This window comes from Andrena cerasifolii, chromosome 14, assembly GCF_050908995.1.
Source record: "Andrena cerasifolii isolate SP2316 chromosome 14, iyAndCera1_principal, whole genome shotgun sequence".
NCBI lineage: Eukaryota > Metazoa > Arthropoda > Insecta > Hymenoptera > Andrenidae > Andrena > Andrena cerasifolii.
Window position 1 is genome coordinate 11,094,978 of NC_135131.1, and position 20,431 is coordinate 11,115,408.

General features: G+C 43.2%; 1 protein-coding gene across 5 annotated transcripts; it reads right to left on the bottom strand.

Annotated features, from left to right (window-relative positions):
- Nucleotides 1–1,215: 1,215 nt before the first annotated feature.
- On the bottom strand, nucleotides 1,216–18,885 carry Acsl (Acyl-CoA synthetase long-chain). 5 transcript variants are annotated; one of them, XM_076826464.1, is made up of 9 exons: nucleotides 18,488–18,885; nucleotides 11,368–11,459; nucleotides 6,570–6,924; nucleotides 5,927–6,295; nucleotides 5,032–5,427; nucleotides 4,645–4,957; nucleotides 4,171–4,434; nucleotides 3,807–4,082; nucleotides 1,216–3,710 (listed from the first exon to the last, which is right to left on the bottom strand). In XM_076826464.1, the coding sequence occupies exons 2-9, from the start codon at nucleotides 11,385–11,387 to the stop codon at nucleotides 3,556–3,558; spliced, it is 2,148 nt and encodes a 715-aa protein (XP_076682579.1). In that variant the 5' UTR covers nucleotides 11,388–11,459; nucleotides 18,488–18,885; the 3' UTR covers nucleotides 1,216–3,555. The 5 variants fall into 5 exon arrangements, with proteins under 5 accessions (XP_076682579.1, XP_076682580.1, XP_076682581.1 ...); XM_076826465.1 differs by lacking the exon at nucleotides 18,488–18,885 and adding an exon at nucleotides 17,917–18,457; XM_076826466.1 differs by lacking the exon at nucleotides 11,368–11,459.
- Nucleotides 18,886–20,431: the final 1,546 nt, after the last annotated feature.

Here is a 20,431-nt window from a genome sequence, read left to right on the forward strand (position 1 = left end):
ATTACCTGTGATCATGTAACATCAACAAAATATTCTACACCCATTATTGTATAATGCGTTAAATAAAATCATTCTGTCTGATTTATTATAGTTATAAAATAAATTTACTGGTAGAAAAATTCTTCAATAAAGACATAATGTATTCAAAATATTCATAAAATATCTCACTCCGGCTGGGAAATTATTAATGCAAAGGCAAGTTCGTTCAAAAATTACAAAACAAAACTAAAACATATAAGTCACTCATATTAAAAATAATCAAAAACTCCCTTACCTTATTTGCAAACCTTCGTGTCCAAGATGCAAGGACCCAAAGTTTGAATTTCAACAAATAGCGCGCGCATTACAAACGTAGCGCCCTTCTCCGCGCAGAGGCGAAAAGCCAGAGCAGAATCGAAATCACCTACTTACGTTGCCTAGTATTTCCCCGTCTTGAAGCGTATCATGCAATCCGGCAAAACGCGTGCCATTAGTGATAGTGTCTGCCTCGATGTTTAGGAACTAGGAACGGATAAGGTAAGGTAGGTCGTTCGCATATATGGCGAGTCGATGAGTGGTGGGAGATGAATCGTTTGTGTGCGAAATTTATGACGTAGAAATTCTACGTATTATACGATGAGAAGTCAGATGGTTTACTCCACTAATAAATATATTTGTATTTATTAATTCCTCGTTACCTTTCCTTCAAAATAATCATCTGGACGGTGATTATTTTACAGCTTAGTAGTAACAATAACCAAACGAATAAATATACGAAGCAAAACTCGACCTTATCATAAATCTTGCACACATGTAGCGCTAACTTATTTCCCCGCGTTTTCTCGCTATATTTTCAATATCGCACAGCTACACTCTTGAACTTCCGTTGCTTATAGATTGAAAGTAAAGTTGTCAGATTATAGAATAATAAATGCACTTTTCGATGGTTCGGCAAAAAAAAATTTGCCATGCCTCGAGTTGTCGCGTGACAATGAGATAAACAGTATAAACAAAGCACCCACTTTTTTTAAGACTATGGAAGATGATCACTTTTTGATTAACATTCGATACAGTTGCACGCACAATATGATACCACGTGTATTCATAGAGGCACATTCGAAAAAGAATTAGTTGTTATACTTTTCAAGCGTTTCGAACTAAGTGTATATTAAAGAAAGATACCGATTGTATCATACTGCAGGGCACTTTATACACGCAATAATTGGAAGATTCAAATACAAATGAGAGTTATAGTTTTATTCGCCGTAAATATCCATTCTTGTCAAGAAGAGCCATATTATTGTCGAAACTATTAAATCACCATATACCGTTGTACATACAATACACCTGACAGAGTGCCCATGAAATTACAGCCTGATCACAAGAATAGAGAACGAAAGTTATAATAATACTTATTGCGTGTACTATAGATCTGTACATTTATTTTCACATGCCATAGTTTCAAAATGATAATTATAATAGTAATAATAATAACAACAATAGATATCGATGATATGATTATATCCAAATGACAATTGGCAATTCCCTATCTAATATTATACAGCTCTTAATAATTTATTAGAAATTATTAATGGGCTCGTAACAACTTGTAACGCATGATTCAGCTAACGCAGGAACTCTCAACGTGATTGGAAAAGGAGAAAATGAGCTACAAGATCGATATCCTCTCGTTCTCTCAACTCTCCCTATATTCCCCCCTGTCCTCTCTTATTCCCTCTTCGTACAGTCGCTGTTCAACAAGCCGCAAAGATACAGAATGAAAATATTAAACAATTCGTTCGTTTTACTTGCGCATCGACTACCAATACTTAGATACTAAGCATCTGAATGCGCAGCCAACACGGGTACCGTATTTTCCATTAATTTCGGTACAATAAATCAAAAGCTCGCAATGGCGGTCAAAAGAACATTTTAAAGTTACATTTTTATGGATACAATTCTGTCTGGTCGCGTACTCTCCCCCTTCTAATCCTTCCTTTGACCGTCATTGTACATGAAACGTAATCTCAAACAAATTGATTAAATTAGACACATGTCCGACCAAAAGCATTCGCAGAGGATATATCATTGATACTATTGCAGAGATGCTAGATCGCGTGCAACGATGCACCTAATGGAACATCGGTCTTTAAGATCGAGGAAGACTACTTAGCTTACGAATAATGATTCCGTGCAAAACAACGTGATTCAGAGTGAACAAATCTGCGAAGAAACTCGTAAGGCGTCTCTCAAGATTTGCTAGACGGTGTCAGCGAATGTCGGGCCGAGTGTGATGCCCAAGGAAAATTGGAGCACCGAATGTTGGCGAATCGATACATAACGACGAATCACGGGAAGACTAAAAAAATTAACAAGAACGACTTCTTCTTTGTAACCATCATATTCATCTATAAGCATACACTCGCACACGTTACTTTTCTAACTTCCCTTATTAATGAACATACATGTATATGTGTATGCGTGCAAGCATACACACAATGAGAGAACAAACACGCATACGCGCACGGACACACGCACGCATCCACACACAAATGAAAAGTACCGTTTCTGCGGCAAAGAGGAAAGAAAGATAAGAAGAAAAGAAAGATTTCTGTGATGCTTCGATCCTATAATAGTTTAAAGGTAGGCAAGGAGGTATTGACAAGTATTTTATACAAGACGAATAATTGCTACCCCAAGGTTCTAAAAAGAACAATTCAATTCAACACGAAGACGTAATTAAATGTACGCAAGTAAATCTAACGGCGTGCCGCCTTTACGTTGGCCATAAGTAAAAGCTGGCTCAACGATCAATTTCCAGTATATACATTATACATATAGCTTATTGTAGAATAGAGCGGCCCCCTTCGAAGGGCCATACCTTTCTTTTGTTTCCCTCGTGAAAATGGAACTCGACGTTTTCGAATAATACTTAAAGTAAGTACACTGTACGAGCTGTGAACTTACGTGATTAATACGGTTGCAAACTGACAATCAATTTCTCCATCAATTTCATACCTCTACATCGGAAGAAATTAATGCAAAGGATGAGTGAATCGTTCAAACGGGCGTACACACGTTTGTAAATTTTGAAGGAGGAAAGGCGACGACTTTCGCAACGGAACAGCCGTCCTGCACCACTTTGTTTTTTGTTTACGCTCACACCTCGCATGAATACCGCGGCGATTATGTTATAAACACACTCTTTGAACTTGCCGCGTTGCCATTTTCGACATTCCGCGACTGTAGAGTTGAAATTCCTCCGTCTCAAATGATAAACCGAATTGAGTAACAAGATATCCTCGAAAAGACATTTCTGTTCCGCCCTTTAATGTTCAACACATTTACACCCAGACCGTGTTTAACGATATTTTAAACGGGACTTTTTGGTACTGGATGTCGACACCATCTACTGGTGTCCGCGAAAAGAAAGCTGACAAGTCTGATACACGCTCCGTAATGGACCATGCGACCTCGGCTCACGAACTCATATGTAAAGGTCGTCGAGGTACTCGTTTCGTTTCGGACTTCCGGATCACTTCAACCGTTACACTTCTTACACGACTTCGCGCGACATCACGAGGCGTACATCCTGTTGATTTCGTGTTGATATCTCTCTTGCACCGCTTTCCTTTTCAGCTTGAACGCCGCTGTCACAAGTCCCATATCAGGTGACCACTGTTCTGGGCACAGTGCTACTGCGCCAGGTATCTCAAAGTTTTGGAGCTTGCCTAAATAAACGAAGAATAAAGACAGAGAGCATAAAAGTCAACCGGGCAGTGAAGTTTATAGTAGCCATTAAAAATTCGAATATCTGAAATATTTACATTTCTTTGCCTGCTCAACCAATTCTTGCAACACCGCCTTCTCGACCCGTGGATCATTGCAGAGTTCTTCCAAGGTCTTCCCAGTAATACCGAGCTCTTTGGACATCTCCTTCAGATAATCATGGTTGGGTACCACCAGTGCCACTGTGTAAGTCTTGTGCGGATCTCCGTAGACGCAAATATTTTCCACAGCGGGGGACGTCTTCAACTCGGCCTCGACTTTGCCCAGCGATACGTACTCGCCATGCTGCAGCTTCACCAGATCCTTCTTCCGATCTACCAAAGTAATAACAAGATATTTCTCTCCGCATGCTTTCCATTAACCGAGCGCACTTGCCAGTGAATAAACAAAACGTAATCTCACCGATAATCTTTAAGCAACCGTCTGGATGACATTCGCCAATGTCGCCCGTCCCGAACCACTGCTTCCCGTCTGCATTGAAGAAGTCCTCCTTCGTTTTGTCCGGTAATTTGTAATAACCAAGCGATACGTTCCCACCGCCAATGAGGATCTCCCCTCTGGGATGAGGGGTGTCCGTAACCCTGTAGCCAGCTTCCTCCCAGTTCTTTAATCGAATATCACAAACCGTGGTTGGTGCTCCTACCCTTCCCGTGCTCCTGTCGTGCACTGAAATCACGACACCCTGTGTGATGCAGCGTTCGGGAAACATTTTAACGTTCTGAGTGGCGCAAGGTTTTGGAAACTGCCCCTTTAAGCCCGTCAGACTCTTCCTTAACTCAAACAGTACTTTCGATGCAGCTTAAAAAATATCAGGCCGCAATCTCAAGCGTAAAGAGCACACCGAGGCCACTGAAAGTGTTACCAACGACTACGTACCATCCATGACGGTGGCGCAAGATGTGGTTTCCGTGAGACCGTATCCCTGGGTCACAGTAACGCAGAGGCAGATTTTCACCTGGGTATGGGTGTCCGGGGACAAAGGCGCGCCTCCGCAGAGTATCAGCCTAACCCGTCCACCAAGCACTTGCTTGGCGGCTCCGAAGATAAATTTGTCGAAGAACGGTGTATCGTAACCACGTTTGTACCATTTCAGTTTGTACTCGTAGGCGAAGTTGAAGATCGCCTGTCTGAAGGCCCCCGACCTCTTCACCTTCTCGTTGATGCCTTTGGAGATGCGGTCGAGGATGAGCTGTACGGATAAGAGGCATCGATGACTCGGTACCAGTCTCTACTTAACGGGGCCGATATGAATTGCGAGCGTACCGGTACAGAAGTCAGGCAAGTCGGATGTAAAACAGACGCATCACCCTTGGATCCCCTCTGAATCTTGCTGCTCGAATCGATCATTGTAAGCGGCGAACTGTAGCCAATAGGCACGCCAGTCAAGAGGCACACGCTCTCAGCAAGCAGTTCGAAAACATGAGCCAAAGGTAGGAATCCAAGGAAAACGTCATCTGATTTAATGTGCACAGCGTCGCAGAACGCCTTCAACGTGGCGATGATGTTCGAGTGGGTGAGGAGCACACCTTTTGGCACGCCAGTGGAGCCAGACGTGTACATTATGATCGCGGTGTCAGAGGCCTTCGGTGGTGCCATGGGTGCCCTTGATTTGTTACCCTGCTGGATCAGGTCGGAGAACGGTATAAGCCTGACGGATTCCTGAAACGCAGAAAAGCCAAGTGTCAGCTATCCATTGACCCGCAAGTCGGGCGAGCACACTTTCGATCGCGCCAGTGCACCGAGCAGGTGCATATGCAATTATCTCTAGCTCTGAAACCTCGCCGCGCTTATCAGTATTTATACAGCCAATTAAACAAGATCCGCGTGATAATTAAAATTAGAATCGTCTCGTCACGAACGACTCGCAGATAAGACACACTGTGCCGCATACTGAACTCTTGACCGAACCCTATGTCACGCAGTATCATGCTGCTTGGCTGCACTTTGCCTTATTTTGTATAAACAATCCGCGCAAAGCATGACTTCGTTTATCAATTACAGAGAAACGTACAGATAAAGTATTATTCATGTAGTCATAACAGAAATCACGCGATGAATAAACATTTACCGAGCGGCTCGTAAATCTGCGTCGAGCGCCGATAAAACCGTCAATCACGCGAATGGAAATCTCTAAATCGCGGGGACATCGACAACCCACCTTGTAACCAGTCGTGTCGGTCGGCTTCAGCTGGTCCTCCATGTAGACGATCGTCTTGACCGAGGGCAATTTACTCAGAAGCCGTTTGAACTTTGGCAGTAATTCGTGACTAGTAATCACGGTGTCCACCTCGGTTTCATTGATGCCGTGAGCAATCGCGTCGTCCCCCAGGGTTGCATAGATAGTGACTACAGTGAGATTCTGCTTAAAGCATCCATAGGCTGCGATCATCCATTCCGCCCTGGTCTCCGCGAAAATGACAATGTTCTGGTGGGATGTCAGCCCCAATTCCCTCAGACCACGGCTGAACGACGTCGTGAGCCTGTCCACGTCGAGATAAGTCTTCCATTTGTACTCTCCCATTTTGTACTGCGAAAAGGAACATAGGGATTGATCAATTGTCCCTTCCTACCATCGAGTCAGTGGCGGATGTAAGAGGGCCCACCCAGGGACCATTTAAAAAAAAACAATTTTTGAGCCTTTTTTTTTAAATTTTCTATAATTTTCAATTCACATGCGCGTAAATTTATTTGTAATTCTGTTACGCGTACGGGGCGTTCCAGAACGTTTGCCAGATGGGCCTTTTTCCTTAATTCCGCCGCTGCATCGAATGAAAATATAACTGGGCAAGATCGTTAGCCACCTTTTTGAATATTCTACCATTAGGCTGAGCCTCGTCCTCCTCGGCGAGTATCTCCCTGGTACCGAGGCACTTCTTCTCCTTGTGAATCTTCGCTACCCACGTCAGCATCTTCTCGAGCGTGTCGATTTTCTCACGCTCGAGGGTAATGTGCATCGACCTCGGGGGGTCGACGCTCCTGTAGGTGATGCTGTTGTCGTGCTTGGTGGCGGGGCGCGCCTTGATCCTCCTCGTGGCCTTCCGCTTCTCCCATGGCCGCTGCAGTATGAGGTAGACGGGGAACGTCAGCAGATCGTACACGTACGAAAGCGCCTTGATCGCGTGGATCGCGCTGCTAATCCAGAAGCCTTCCATTTCCCTGGAAAGGAGGAACGAGGTTACGAGAATCCCGGTTTCTTCTCCGGGGTCCTTGAATGCCCTGGCGGTCTATGTTTTCTTGCCCGTTAATGGTATTCGAGGCTTCCGCGTGTAATCTGCGCGCACTTCGGAAAGGTTTCTAATGGTTCCGTCAGCGCGAAGGATATACAACGTCGGTGGCAGTATCGATACTTATCGCTATTAGTGCTCTAGAAGGTACCGTACAATATCAGCATCGGGATTAGTCGTGTACAGTGTAAGCATTAGTATCAGTAGTAGTATTGTACATTGTTAATGGAAAGGCTGTAGAGTGGTAGCATTAGTAAGTCTATAGGAGTGTTGGAGTCAGTGGCGATATCCGACACAGTATCAGTGCTCTAATGGCAATCCTACATAATAAAGATAACAGTACAGTCAGTCCACTGGTTCTACCATGCTGTCTTATATTTTATAAGATACTTAAATATATTAACCCTTCGTGGTCACGCTTCTTTCTAGAAAAAGACTATAAGAGCACGATTGTATGAATATTACGCATGTACAATTATAACTCAAAAGATAAAAGATTAAAAAATTCGAAAATGGTAAATCAAAAATCACGCTGGGGTGCAGTGAACCTCGTGTGATCAATTTGTGCTTATAAGATGCGACCGCGAAGGGTTAAACTCTGTAAGTATATTTAATATGTGCATTAAGATAATTAAACTTTATTAACTTAGAATTATATTCTGAAATACCTATTTTTAATGTGTTTTCTCTACCTTATTAAATTTATCTTACCTTATATGGGGTGGGGGTCGCAGGTTATTTGAATAATATCAAAGGGGTTCGCGACTCAAAAAAGGTTGGGAAGCACTGGCGTATAGCAAGTGTCATAGCACGTGGTGAGGCCAGGCGTGTGGAGGGGTCACACGTGGCGTGATTAGTATATAGTGCTCTATGTATTCTAATATCAGTATAACGTCGTCGTCAGTTATTGTATAATGTATATACTGTCAGCGAGTCATGAGACACTATGCAACAACCTGGTAGTGTTGACGGATCATTATTAACCATTCCTCAATAACACATGATTCATACTCGGAAACCTCGAGCAGCATTAACTTTTCACAGTACTTTCTCCTATGTACTTCCACGATAAAATACATCGATCTACTCCAAAGGAACTTAAGAAACCCTCGAGCCCCAGTCTAATTAGATTAACCCCATCGGAGTCTTCGTATTTTTTTCCTCCCCAGTACTGTCTCCTTTATTTCTACGTAACCCTCAACTGATAGTAGCCAGAACCCAAGCAGCTCTTCAGTCAGCCGCTGACCTCCAGCTGAACCCCCAACGAGCAATCACTGGAATGCCTCAATTCGATGACAATTTTATATTCACTTTGCAATTCATAGTTCTACCGAAAGTGAATCAATATAGCACAAGCATGGCACAGACGATGTTGCTACTTTTTTTTAAATGAGAATCGAATTGACCCCGTCTTCCTGCTTCTGCAACTAGTGTCTTCGATTCTGTCAGTCGTGGGTTCACAGCAGCATTGCTTGCTATGATAGAATTAGGGACAATATTTGCATTGTAAGAGGAGACTGCGTGTCTTCCTACTGAAAGATCCACTGTTTAATGACTTTAATCCAAAAATTCCCAGCTCTCTTACAAGCTGCAAGCGCTCCCGCTCCAAAATCCTTGCATACGAGCGGGCCAGCCTCGCGGCTCGGACAAGGACGGAGGCTGGTAGCTTGAAGCATGCACCGGACAAAAATAGTGCACGCCGGCGGGATAGCTCCACGATCACGCGATTTCGTAATCGGCTGGTTCGATAGTGCCAACGAATGGCGTGATTTAGCGAGCGTATCCTCTCGATGCGCGCGCGTCGCTGGCCACTTTGCCGCTGAATGAATCGCATGCGAACGCCGATCGAAAGTGGGTCCAACGTGCAGACGGCCGTGCAAAGGGAAGGCGTGAAATGAGAAATAGAAAGAAGTGTATCTCGCGACGCGTCTCCATTTGTTATTCAGCTCTACGGGCAGGCGTGATGTAGGGGGGCCAAGTGCCAGGTTCTGAGGAATCAAGCAATCAAGGAACGGAAAGGAATGCTCCGCATTGAGATACATTGATATCGTTAACCCTTTGGGTACTATGAACTGCGTGAATGCGCTCGGTCGGTGCATCCCGTGCGGGAAACGCCGACAGGCGTTCATCGAGTATGGTTAGCGGGTATGCTTGGAGGAATCCCGCACATGGCGAACGGTGAACGGTTGAAGCTTAGCACCGAATCGGTTGAACGAAGTAGATCGTGATTTGTAAATGTTGGCATACAGGATTTGAGCGTAGTTTGGATGACACGCGCGGGTAGACCTCACGGATATTATAATTTGTAGGTTTTACGCGAGCAAGGAACTCGCGGCTCTGCCAGCGTTCCGAGCAGACTTCGCCAGCCTGGAAATGTTTCATTTGCGGGGTTAAGTATCACTTGCGCAAATAAAGAGACATATCTTTCTTAACGCGGTAATTGTGCGAGGTGACGCTCGAAGGTCGATTTTCAATGAAACCATGATTCGTTCCAATTACGATCAAACGTGTGCTCGCAAGATTTTTTAGATTTTTATCGATTGGAGCGATATTATTGTGTGCTGCACTTACTTTGATCCTCGATTCTTATCGATACACCTACTGCAGCCATTATCGACTGAGTACTAAAAATACGATTACTTCGATCCATTTATCGCGACTCTATACAAAACCCAGGATCAGTGGTCACTAGAATTCCGTTTAAAAATAAAATCTACTCTAATGTTTGATTTTGTTCTTTGTTCCGACGTATTTCACTCGAGAGGGAGATGAAAAATTGAAAAGGGACCATGTGTCACGAAATAATACAAATTTGGCCAATCACAACGCGGAGATATGCTGCTTGGGAGTGGAACTGAACCAGTTCAATAAAGTGTTGTAAATATACAACTGTTCTATGTCCAGAAATGTAAATAAGTATGAAAAATAAATCAGAACGACTGAAACTGAGTGCCTGATGCATCTAAAATTTGAGCATCCATTCACTTCCGTCGCGTAACATTTTCCTCCGCGCCTAATCCTTTCCACAATATGCACAACGATGTCCAAAAGAAAGTTGCAAGTGGGAGCAGCAACAGGAGTCCCCGAATTTAACGCGAACGAACTATGTCCCACGCTGTATCGCGTATCACAAAGGGATTCCCCAGGATCTCCCTCCCGCGACGACGTGACACACGAAGTCTAGTATCGGTTATTTACATACACGTATATATGCAGATATCCAACTTTGCACGTTGTTTCCACCATCACTGTGTGCGCAGGGCAGACTAGTTGACGCACACAGTGGAAAGCGTGGCGTGACAGGGTACTGGCGCGACAGCGCACGAGATTCGAATATCTTCGTGGACTTTGGACGTCATTAGCTCGTGGAGTCGTGACAGACGCGATGAACGTGACTAAATAGAGGCGGCGTGGAAACTTGCCCTCGAGTCACGCACATGGTCCCCCCCGCTAGCCGCGATAGCGAGCGAAGCGACGTTCCCTCTGCACTGGCCCTCTGCATACCGGAAGACGGGAAAAAAGCGCGTAACGTATGACCGCCCGAAGATCAAGGCTGGTATCAAAGTCACGGAACGTCTAAAACTGTGATAGCCTCTGGCGAGACGAATCGTGCCGATCAATTACACGGTTCGCTTCGCGGTGATAAACCGTTGGCGCGCGAGATCATTGAAGCCACCGAGACCTTTCGTTTCCCGTGGTCAAAGGATGCCATTTTTCTCTTCTTTCGCGATATTCTCAATTATTACCGAGATTTGAATGTCTCTCCTTTTTTTTTCAAACGAAGGGCGAATCGTGTACTCCGCCGATAAAAGAAGCGCGACAGGAAAGGCTAAAAATCTCTGTGCGGAGCACGCGCTGAAGGAACAGCGAGGGGGATGTGGCCGTGACACGTTATAGACGCATCGTTCAAGTGATCAATGAGATGATTTCGTATCCAGTGTTTGCGGGCACATCCGTTTCGCAATTCTGTTTGGGACACTTCTATATGCCGAGGGTGGAACTGTAGTACCTCGATCCGTAGATATTTTTCGTTACATCGTTGGTTCGAGTAATAAATAAGATATATTATTCGAGCGATATTTCTTGGAGTGTCGCCACAAATGGTACCTGCACAGCCTACACTTTAGTGACACGTGCGGCAGATATATAAGTCTTATGTGGTGTTTCTTATTTGTTACTTAAAGGGCCATTGTTACGTAGCTTTCGTGTAGAGGAAGCTGGTACTATTTACATCTGCGTGTGCTACGGAAGAAAGGTGCGAGAGCGTGTAACATGCTTGGCGTTCATGCACAGCGAGAGCTGTCTACGCGCGACAGTAGATAGCGTAGAGAGGGAAAATTAGTGTCTGTCTTTAGCCAATGTTACTACGACTCACTGTTTGTCCTCCACGATCATGGTGGCGCTATCCGGTCACCCTTATATCCAATAGATATCGGTGGTCGATTTGTTGCGTTGGATTAATTGACACTGCAAGAAAAACCATTTGCCAAGATCGTCGTGGTTAATGTTCATTTCGGGTTCATGCCCCTTCTGATCGTTAACAACCCAACCAGGGGCGGCTGTCCCATCGAAATTGTTCTCGACATTAATGTACCAAGTTCCTTCTCGCCTCCGTTCGCGAGAGTAATTTTATCACAACCTTGGATCGTTAAACGAACCGTAATATCGATTTCTAAATATAAGCCGTCGAATGTCAACCATTTATAAACAATAATCGCCACTGACCTAATGTGAACTGTGCATATCAGGAGGTGATATGCTATCCCAAGTGTCAAAATCTGCAATTTGCCGATATCTCTCCATTAAAACTGTAATTAGCTGCCTAATTGAGATTGATTCCAATTGAGATCGAATAATCTACGATTACTGCACAAACGCAGCAAGATTAAATGATCGCTGCGAGGAGGGATAAAAGATAGAGTGGTGGGGGCAGCTTTTCAGTGGCCCTTAGTAGCCTTCAGTGGTCGGTTGATTTTGTTCATACTATAGCCAGGGAAAATTCAGATGGTTTCCCCATTTATAATATAAATCAGTGGCGCATCCCGAGGGGAGGAGACCTGGCACCCCCAAAAGAAAAAGGAAAAGGAGATTAAATGTAACCACGTCTAAAGTAATTCAAGAGCTTTATAAAATTAAAAAACTGGATTTTATTCTTTAAGTAAATTTTTATAATCACCTAATGAATTTTATTGAATTTGCATTAAAAATATTGTTATCCGACCAACTCTGCTCCCCCATGGTTAAATCCTGAGTACACCACTGATATAAATAACTTACATTACTTGTAAACTGTTCTGTAATAATCTAGGAAGATATTTAGATATTAATGTGTTCTTCTGATAAGAGAGCAATAAATCTTCTCGGAATCTTACTGTCCTTACTTTTCTTTCTTCCAAGGAATGTTCTGAATGCAAGCGTGTGACGTTGGAGGTACTCATAGCGTTTCAACATTCCGTAGCATGGCTCGTTCGCCAAGAATATTTTCCACCGACTGAATTGCAAATAATCACAGCAGACGAAATAAAAGACGCATATCAGTTCTTTTTCTTGATCTCGGCCTACTGTAACATTCTCATGTAGGTATACGTAACCACTGTGTTCCTACGATCAATTTGTTGCAAACTAGTATAACCACCTAAGTACTTCAACGTATTAACGTTGACCTCGAACATTAACAGTCACTTCCTGGTTCTTCCAGTCATTGATTACGAAATAAATCACCGCCTGACATCCACGTATTGCAATTAATGATTCACATACGCAAATTACGTACTTGCTATTCGGCAATCAATAGCTGAATAGCCTATTCGCGAGAAAAGCCTTACAGTATGTGCTCTGGTGTTAATGAAGGAACGTCTTACGTCAAGATTGCAAAGTTAGTCGCGCGGTGCTTTAATAAATGGATTCATTTCAGATGATGAAACAATGCAATCCATTCATCTGAATCAGTGTATCATTTATTGTTTCGCAAAGGCAAACGAATAAAAGAAGCAGAACCTGTTTGAGGTAAAAAAGATGTGCTCTGATGTTAATAAAGAAACGTTTTATGTCGAGTTTCATTTCAAATGATGGAATAATAATGCAAATCATTCGACTCACATAATATTTAATTTATTGTCCAATAAAAGCACATGAATAACGAAAACAGAGCTCAGCATTGATCGTTATATATACGAAGTAAATAATTTCAGTTTCCACTAAATTGTACGAATAAATAAAACAGAGAGCAAAAACGGCAAAAAATTCATACTGAAAATGTAATCAATGCTTGAAAAGGAATAACTTATGTCAGAGATAAATGGACCATACGCGAATCCCTGTCCTCTTTAGAAATACGTAACGGGGTCACTGAGCGACGGACCTACTGACACGCGCATACACAAGGTGTCCATAATATTAGTGATCAGCAGTTTTTTCATAAATGAATGATGTGCAAAGCAGGGCATTGTCTTTTTACGTTACATGGACTATTAATGACGAAAGTCTACAATATAGCTAACAGCGTGAACACCCATTATACACGTGTATATCTCGAAGCGAACAAACTTGGACTTTGAGCAATACTGTGGAGGGACGAGTGGAACGTCTCATCTTTCTATCTCTAAAATATTCCAGAGGTCATTTGATTTTTCCAAGGCATTGAGTAAGTCAAATGTAGGGTAAGAGGAAGAAACAGGGAATGTCACAAAAGTCAAAACAGCTTTATCGAGAAAATTAAGTGTTTTGTTCCAGTGCAGAGTGGACATTACCTGCTTTAACCAGTATGCCGACACTTTAACGTTATCTTACGGGGGCATTTGCACTTTACAAGTAGTCCCAATCACCATCAGCAAAATATGCTTAAAATATAACACGTTGACCGCCATGGTACTTTTCAGGATTCCGGTGTAAAAAGCCAATTTAAAAGCCACTGATATACAACGAATTTCATTATAGCTGCACAAATATGGCAAGTAAACAAACTACGAGATAACTACTCGTAGTTGGCGTCCTAGGCAATAGCGCAAACTATGAGTTATCTCGTAGTTGGCAGTCAACGTGATTTTATATATATATATATTTCTCAACTTCCATCTGCATAATATTAACTACTAATGTCGCCCGCATTACGTGACTATTATTCATTTTCATTAATAATTCAAATCGAGTGAAGGATTAGTACATTTTTAATAATATCCTCAAAGAAAAATATATCTGGTTTAAACAGTACAAGTACTAGTAAGTAAACGGCAACCTTCTACAACTTCAAAAAGAATGTTGGAAAAATTGTAGCCAGCAAATATTTGTAGAGCTTAAGAGATACGCGACTGGTAGACTAAATAGGTCTGTCCCCCCGGTTTCAAACTTCAATTACGTAAATGGGTCTAAAAGTCGGACCTCCGTTTAACCACGTTAAAATCATCTTATCAATATTTCTCGAGATAAGTGGCCGCCTCTTTCGTATCGTGTACCTTCAAATCTCGAGTGTTAAGCAAGACTGTCAAAACATCGTGCTTCCCAAAGGTCAAATCGAAAAGATGTAATCGCTGACTGCACGAGTGCCAATTTTAACTCAAATTAATAAACAACGACAGTCGTGGCAGGGGGTTATATACGATACTGTTTGATCAGATTAATTATAGTTAACATACGACACACTTGTGACCACCAGCAGGAGCGATGCGAAAATTATCATAAGAACCGATTTGCAATACCCCTACTGGTATCGTGACACTTTTAAGTTCCCACTTTCCCATACTACATGCTACTGACAGGCTTCTAAGCCGCTTAAGTCAAGGCTATGGTCTGACTCCTAATGTATGATACCACATGTCGTGTCACAACCCCGTTTCCTACAGTCGGGGTGGGACATTTGACCACGCAAGGCCAGTGAAGCCATTACAGCCACTACTCCACTTTTCACCCCCTTGATTAGTCCTCGATTAATACCTTCGAGTACGGGATATTCGAAGTTGAACGAAATTTGCATTATTTACAAGACCGCCACCGAAAAATGTCACCGCCCCCGTTCTTCCACTATTTTCACTTTCCATTGAAACTCCACGCTGCATAACAGGGCTCCTTTTAATGGACAGCGAGAGAAGTGGAATGGGGACGCGACATCGACCCAATTACCCGCTGTAACGTCATATTTGCCATAGACGCTGGCTTCTAGAGTATACCGTTGAACCCAGCGTGACGTGGTAAATTACTCGATACAGTAAACACGATTGTTGAAAGTAGGGTTGGGACAGATAACGAATTCGCTGACTAAAGATCTATGAAGAAATACTTTACGCAAAAGTTGAATATTTCGAGAAGGTGAATAAAGGATGAGCATCGCTTCCACCAAAGCTCCAAAAAACTGAATTATTTTAGGTTACTTGACCAGTTTACCACGGTGCCAAGAGCCAAGTTCAATGAAACGAAGCGACCCATTGGCGTGGGCGTCGATGGAAGCAGTAGAGCGCGTGAAAGGCTCCACGAAGACCAGAGATAACGAGTTTTACGACACTGAACATCGGACCTCGGCGCAACTCGCGTTACGTGCAAGTTGTGCCAAGGTGAACAGGAGCTCTGCGTGTATATACGTTCAGCTTATATGAACCACCCGCTACAATATCACTATCTGGTCGGGTTTACTTTGTGTACAGCGAATTACTCGAGGGTTCACGCTCGACAGCCGTATTCCGAACTGATTAAGGCGCGAGAGGAACAAATGCACAACTCGTACACGATGAGTTGAATGACAGTCTCGCGAACGTGGATAGACGCAAGTTTCTTCTTACTCGGGTACGTGTTCTGCACAAATTTTACACGCTATATATACCGTATAATATACATATGTGCAGTAGACGCGTGTATGCTTTGTATCAGTTTACAGTTTAAAGTTTGAAATATGACCCCGAAGGCAATGAAGGGGTAAATGAAATGTACACAAAATATGACTTTGTTGTGATAAATTGCACGTCGAGGTAAGTATGGGAAATATTAAATTGAAAAGTGAGAAGCGGAAGAGATGGAAGTATCAACGCTGGACACTGAAGAATATCAACACTGTTGCAACGTTTTGCCCTCGGTTCTTTATCACGATCCCTCGAAAGACTCCAAATTTTAATAAACTTACTTCGTACCATAAATAATCGCTTCTCTTAATTAAAGAAACACTTCAATGTCGCAAAGACTGTATGGAGATCGCTTTCGTATTCCCTCGAAAAACAAACAATAATGTGGTATTACCTAATTCCGGTAAATGGGTTAGAGAATATTCCTACGAAATTACAGGAGCGACGGTATCCGTCGGTATGATTAAGGAAGTAGAGCCACCTCCCAGCAATCGAGGAAATTACTAATAAAATTACCATAATCACCAGTCGGGATGAAATTACACATAGAATAATCAATTGCGTCGCATTAATTACTGGTCACAGTTTGGAAATGCGAAAAGAGGTGGGATCATGGTGATTCTACATTTATGGGCACGTAATTTAGGCAGAACGACGGTAGAAACCGAAGAGTACGGCTAGAAGGAAGGATCGATCCAGCAATGGGGATGAAGGAGGGGGAAAGTTTTCGTGTTACGTTCTCATTACTAACTGACTGCATCAGCTCGTATGGAGCCAACGCGTACCGTCGCAGCGATTGTTTTCAGCTGTCCTACTGTCACTGGGTTGCATTACTATTGTCCCATCTGACGACGTATAATACAGGATGATACTGGATATCACCATCCGCGGCGTGGAAGTCGGTGGCCCTTCTTAGAAAGCAAGTAGGAAATGTCGGCTACGGGAATTCTATTGCCCCCCCCCCCCCCCCTCTGTGTAACATGCAGCGCCATCGTGACAATATTAAAAACTCATCGTCATCTAACCATACCTGCGACCATGAGATATAATATAAATCTCGTTAAACGACTCAGCAAAAAGTTACGGTAATATGTATGTTTGCAGACTTGATTACACAATGCACGAAGACCGCCTACACAGTTCGCTGTCACTGTTTGACGATAATAAGAAATTCCGTCGGAGGAAACGGTTAATTATAAGTACGATGCATTGTTTAGAGAAACATGTTTAGAGCTCAATGGTATGACGACACTGCTTAACCTGAAAAACAGCGCCAGCCGCCAAGTGGCACGTTCGAGAACAAATTTGATTGTTTGTAAGCAATAGCGCTTCTTTTCCTATTCTTAGTCTAAACTCTAAAACTCTAAAGGCTGATTCAGACACGTCCAGTGATTTAGTCCGAGTAGCGAGTAATTTAATAATTTACCGTGTATGGACACTAACATTTAGTCAAGGAGTTTAGTAAAACAATGGTAAATTACTAAATTAGAGGCCACTCAACTAAATTCCTCGACGTGTCTGTATCACCCTTAAACGATGCATATCGGCGCGTGGCAGGTGTTTATTTCACAATGAACTGAATACGAATAAGCTGTGCTGTTTAAACATTTGAAACGAGTCGAGGCGCGTACGCGTATAGGTAATACAACCGCTTGCGTAATCCGTCCATTCATCGATAACGAGCTTAATCAACGGCCGTGCATGAACTGGCCGTGAATTTAATATTCAGGGAAAATGATCGATGACTCGTCGACGGAGGACCGCCGCAAGAAAAAATATAATGAAACGATGAGAAAGACACGCGGCGTGACATCGGACACGCACCTTGCAACCAGTGCCATCCCGGAAGTTCGAATCGAGAGCGATTCAAAGTCGTTTCACAAATCAGCTGTACCCGGTCGCGTCAATTTGCTATTAAAGAGATACATTATTAATGAACGGTTCCCGTGTGCTCCGCACGCCCAGAAACACGATTCCGAGGACGAGTAACCCGAATGTTGGGTCCTGAGTTAATTATTTCGAGTTGCCGAAAATTGTCGTCACCCAACACCATCCCCGTGTGACGTGCACGAAAAATAAGCCAAGGACGTTGCGCTTACCTTCTCTATTCTGGCGTTTCTTTCGCCTCTTCCTTCTAACGAGTTCCCCAACGCGGGCAGCGGAGGAAATTATCACTGTACGCGATCCAAGGGTCAAGAATGGTATGTGTGTATTGGGCACGTATAGCGATACCTGTATCTATACGAACTATGTATACAACGTAGGAGGAACGATGGACGGGGACGGGACACGAGGGACAGCAGCTGATTACGAGCGTGATGTGCTCCGTAGCGGCCGACGAACGACTGAATTCGTATCGTGGACAACACGGTCGGTTACACCAAGCTTGGAATTCTACGATGATCTTTGATCTTTGATCTTTAATCCTCCCTACACGCCGCGTCTCCCAATTCATGGGCCTGATACTGGCCGACGGCCGCTGTAGGTAAACGGGAGGTACATGTGCCGATGAGACAGCTGTTCGACTGATCAACCACACGGGCACGTTATCACTGGTACTTATGCCGAGAACGATATCGCTGATATTCCGCCCCTCGACAGATCCTGACAGATTAAGAGGCTGGGGGGAATCATTTCGGAAGCATGCATCAGCACTCGTGTCGTTCTTACATTCGTCACGCGACTATCGATCGCGAAGATCGAGTCTCGCTCGGATCGCCCCTTCGGAGAAGGAACTATGTTGACTCGTTGCCACTTGGTATTCCTGGTAAGATAAAAACCGAGGAAGCCTTTAGGCACGCCACGTGCTTCTTGGTACTATGAGGTCGGAACCGATACGGGATGATTAGACGAACGCGGCGCTGGTAACACACACACGAAACACGATTCTTCGGTATTCACGTGAACGAGATCATATCTTCGTACTGGACACTGTTTTCTGTACACATGTCAGATCGTTAACCTATCCAACGTCTGAACTGTCGCGAATACCGCTTATAATACAACGAAACTAAACGTGCCGTACTCGCACATGAACTAACGCCACCGCGGAACACCGACCACTCTATACACGCTCGATCCAGCAGCGGCCATCTTGCCGTTCTGCAGGCTTAAAACTGAAGGAATCGATGAAGGAATTCTAGCGAGATACGACGTAACAGATGAACAAAACGACTACTGCGTAATTTAGGGAGATCTTAGAAATTATATATGTTGAGAAGAATCGGATCTGTTGTCAATACGGAGCGGAAATACTAGTGACTAAGTCTTGACACAATTTTCAATTTGAAATCTCCCGCCAAAATTTGACACAGTTGACAACGCGTAAGCCAGCATTTCATGCTTTCTGATTTTGTAGTTCGGCTTGATGCGATGTAAAAACCGTAGAAGTTGTTCTTCCTTGGTTAAATGTACATAAATGGTATGGAAGAATTTAGTAAATCAATTTGTATGTGCATCTACGGACTTGAGGATCTGACCTGCAAACCCATGACGGTCATGCTTGTAGATATAGATAGCCGGCCTGCACGTGCACCAATCAGGAGCCGTGTTTCAATGGGCGGGGATGTGGCGTGATCCGTGGTGACGTCATCGTACTCCGCAATCGATAACTACTCGACGTTTAGTATAAACCCCTTCTAACCCGTTATTGTAGTACTACGTACGATCAATGTTTGATTTCGACGCGCCACACGTCGCTCGCGGTATGATCGTGCATTAACCTTTATGATAAAATAGATTCATTGTCTCAGCTGAAATAGAAAAGCATTCCTAAAATCCCTCTGTAACACAGAATACATTCGTATTCAGAAGCTTCAATTTTTATAACGTCTCCATAAAACAGGATTTAACTCGTTACCAAGAAGAGAAGCAAACGACTTTGCCGACTCACACTTCAAGCACAGACAGGTCTGTGCTTCAAGTTCTGGTGTAGGTAATACCAACAGTGTACGACCACAGACGAGGTATAGAATAGACCTATCAAGCAATGTATTTTTGTGTCGCCGGTTTAGGGGGTCCTAGGACCCCCTTGCCATTTTAGTGTCGCATGCAACGTTACCGGTGAAGTCTCAAAACAGATTGTAACGCTACGCGTGGTAGGAACTAGAATTAAGCACGAGTAAAACTAGCTTATGTTTTGAGAGTCAATGCCCGCGATTTACAAATGTTTCTGTTAGAGTAGCAATTTAAAAATCGTCTTATGAACATATTTCGTTCAACGGAAAAGAACGGAGGAAGAAAATAAAACGATATCACATTCGTCTTTTAACCTTGCTGTCCTATTCCGGTTTATTTAACGCAAAACAAATTTATTTAACATACAAATTTATATTAAACAACAACATTATTTGTGGAAGACATGCTTTCATGATGTAACGTGGAATACCTCGCAAAGGAATTGTAACTTTGTATATTTCAATAAAATGCTGAAGCAGAGAGGACTTTAAAAATTGTGAAAAACTCAACAGTTCCAGTATCTCGCTGAAATATTCCAACTTGCACTTATTCTTCCATCTTAACACTATATTCGTGTTCTGGGGTTCGGTAGGAACAATCGAACAACATTTTAAGTTACATATTTTATTCTTACATTCTACCATAGTATTGCAAGTT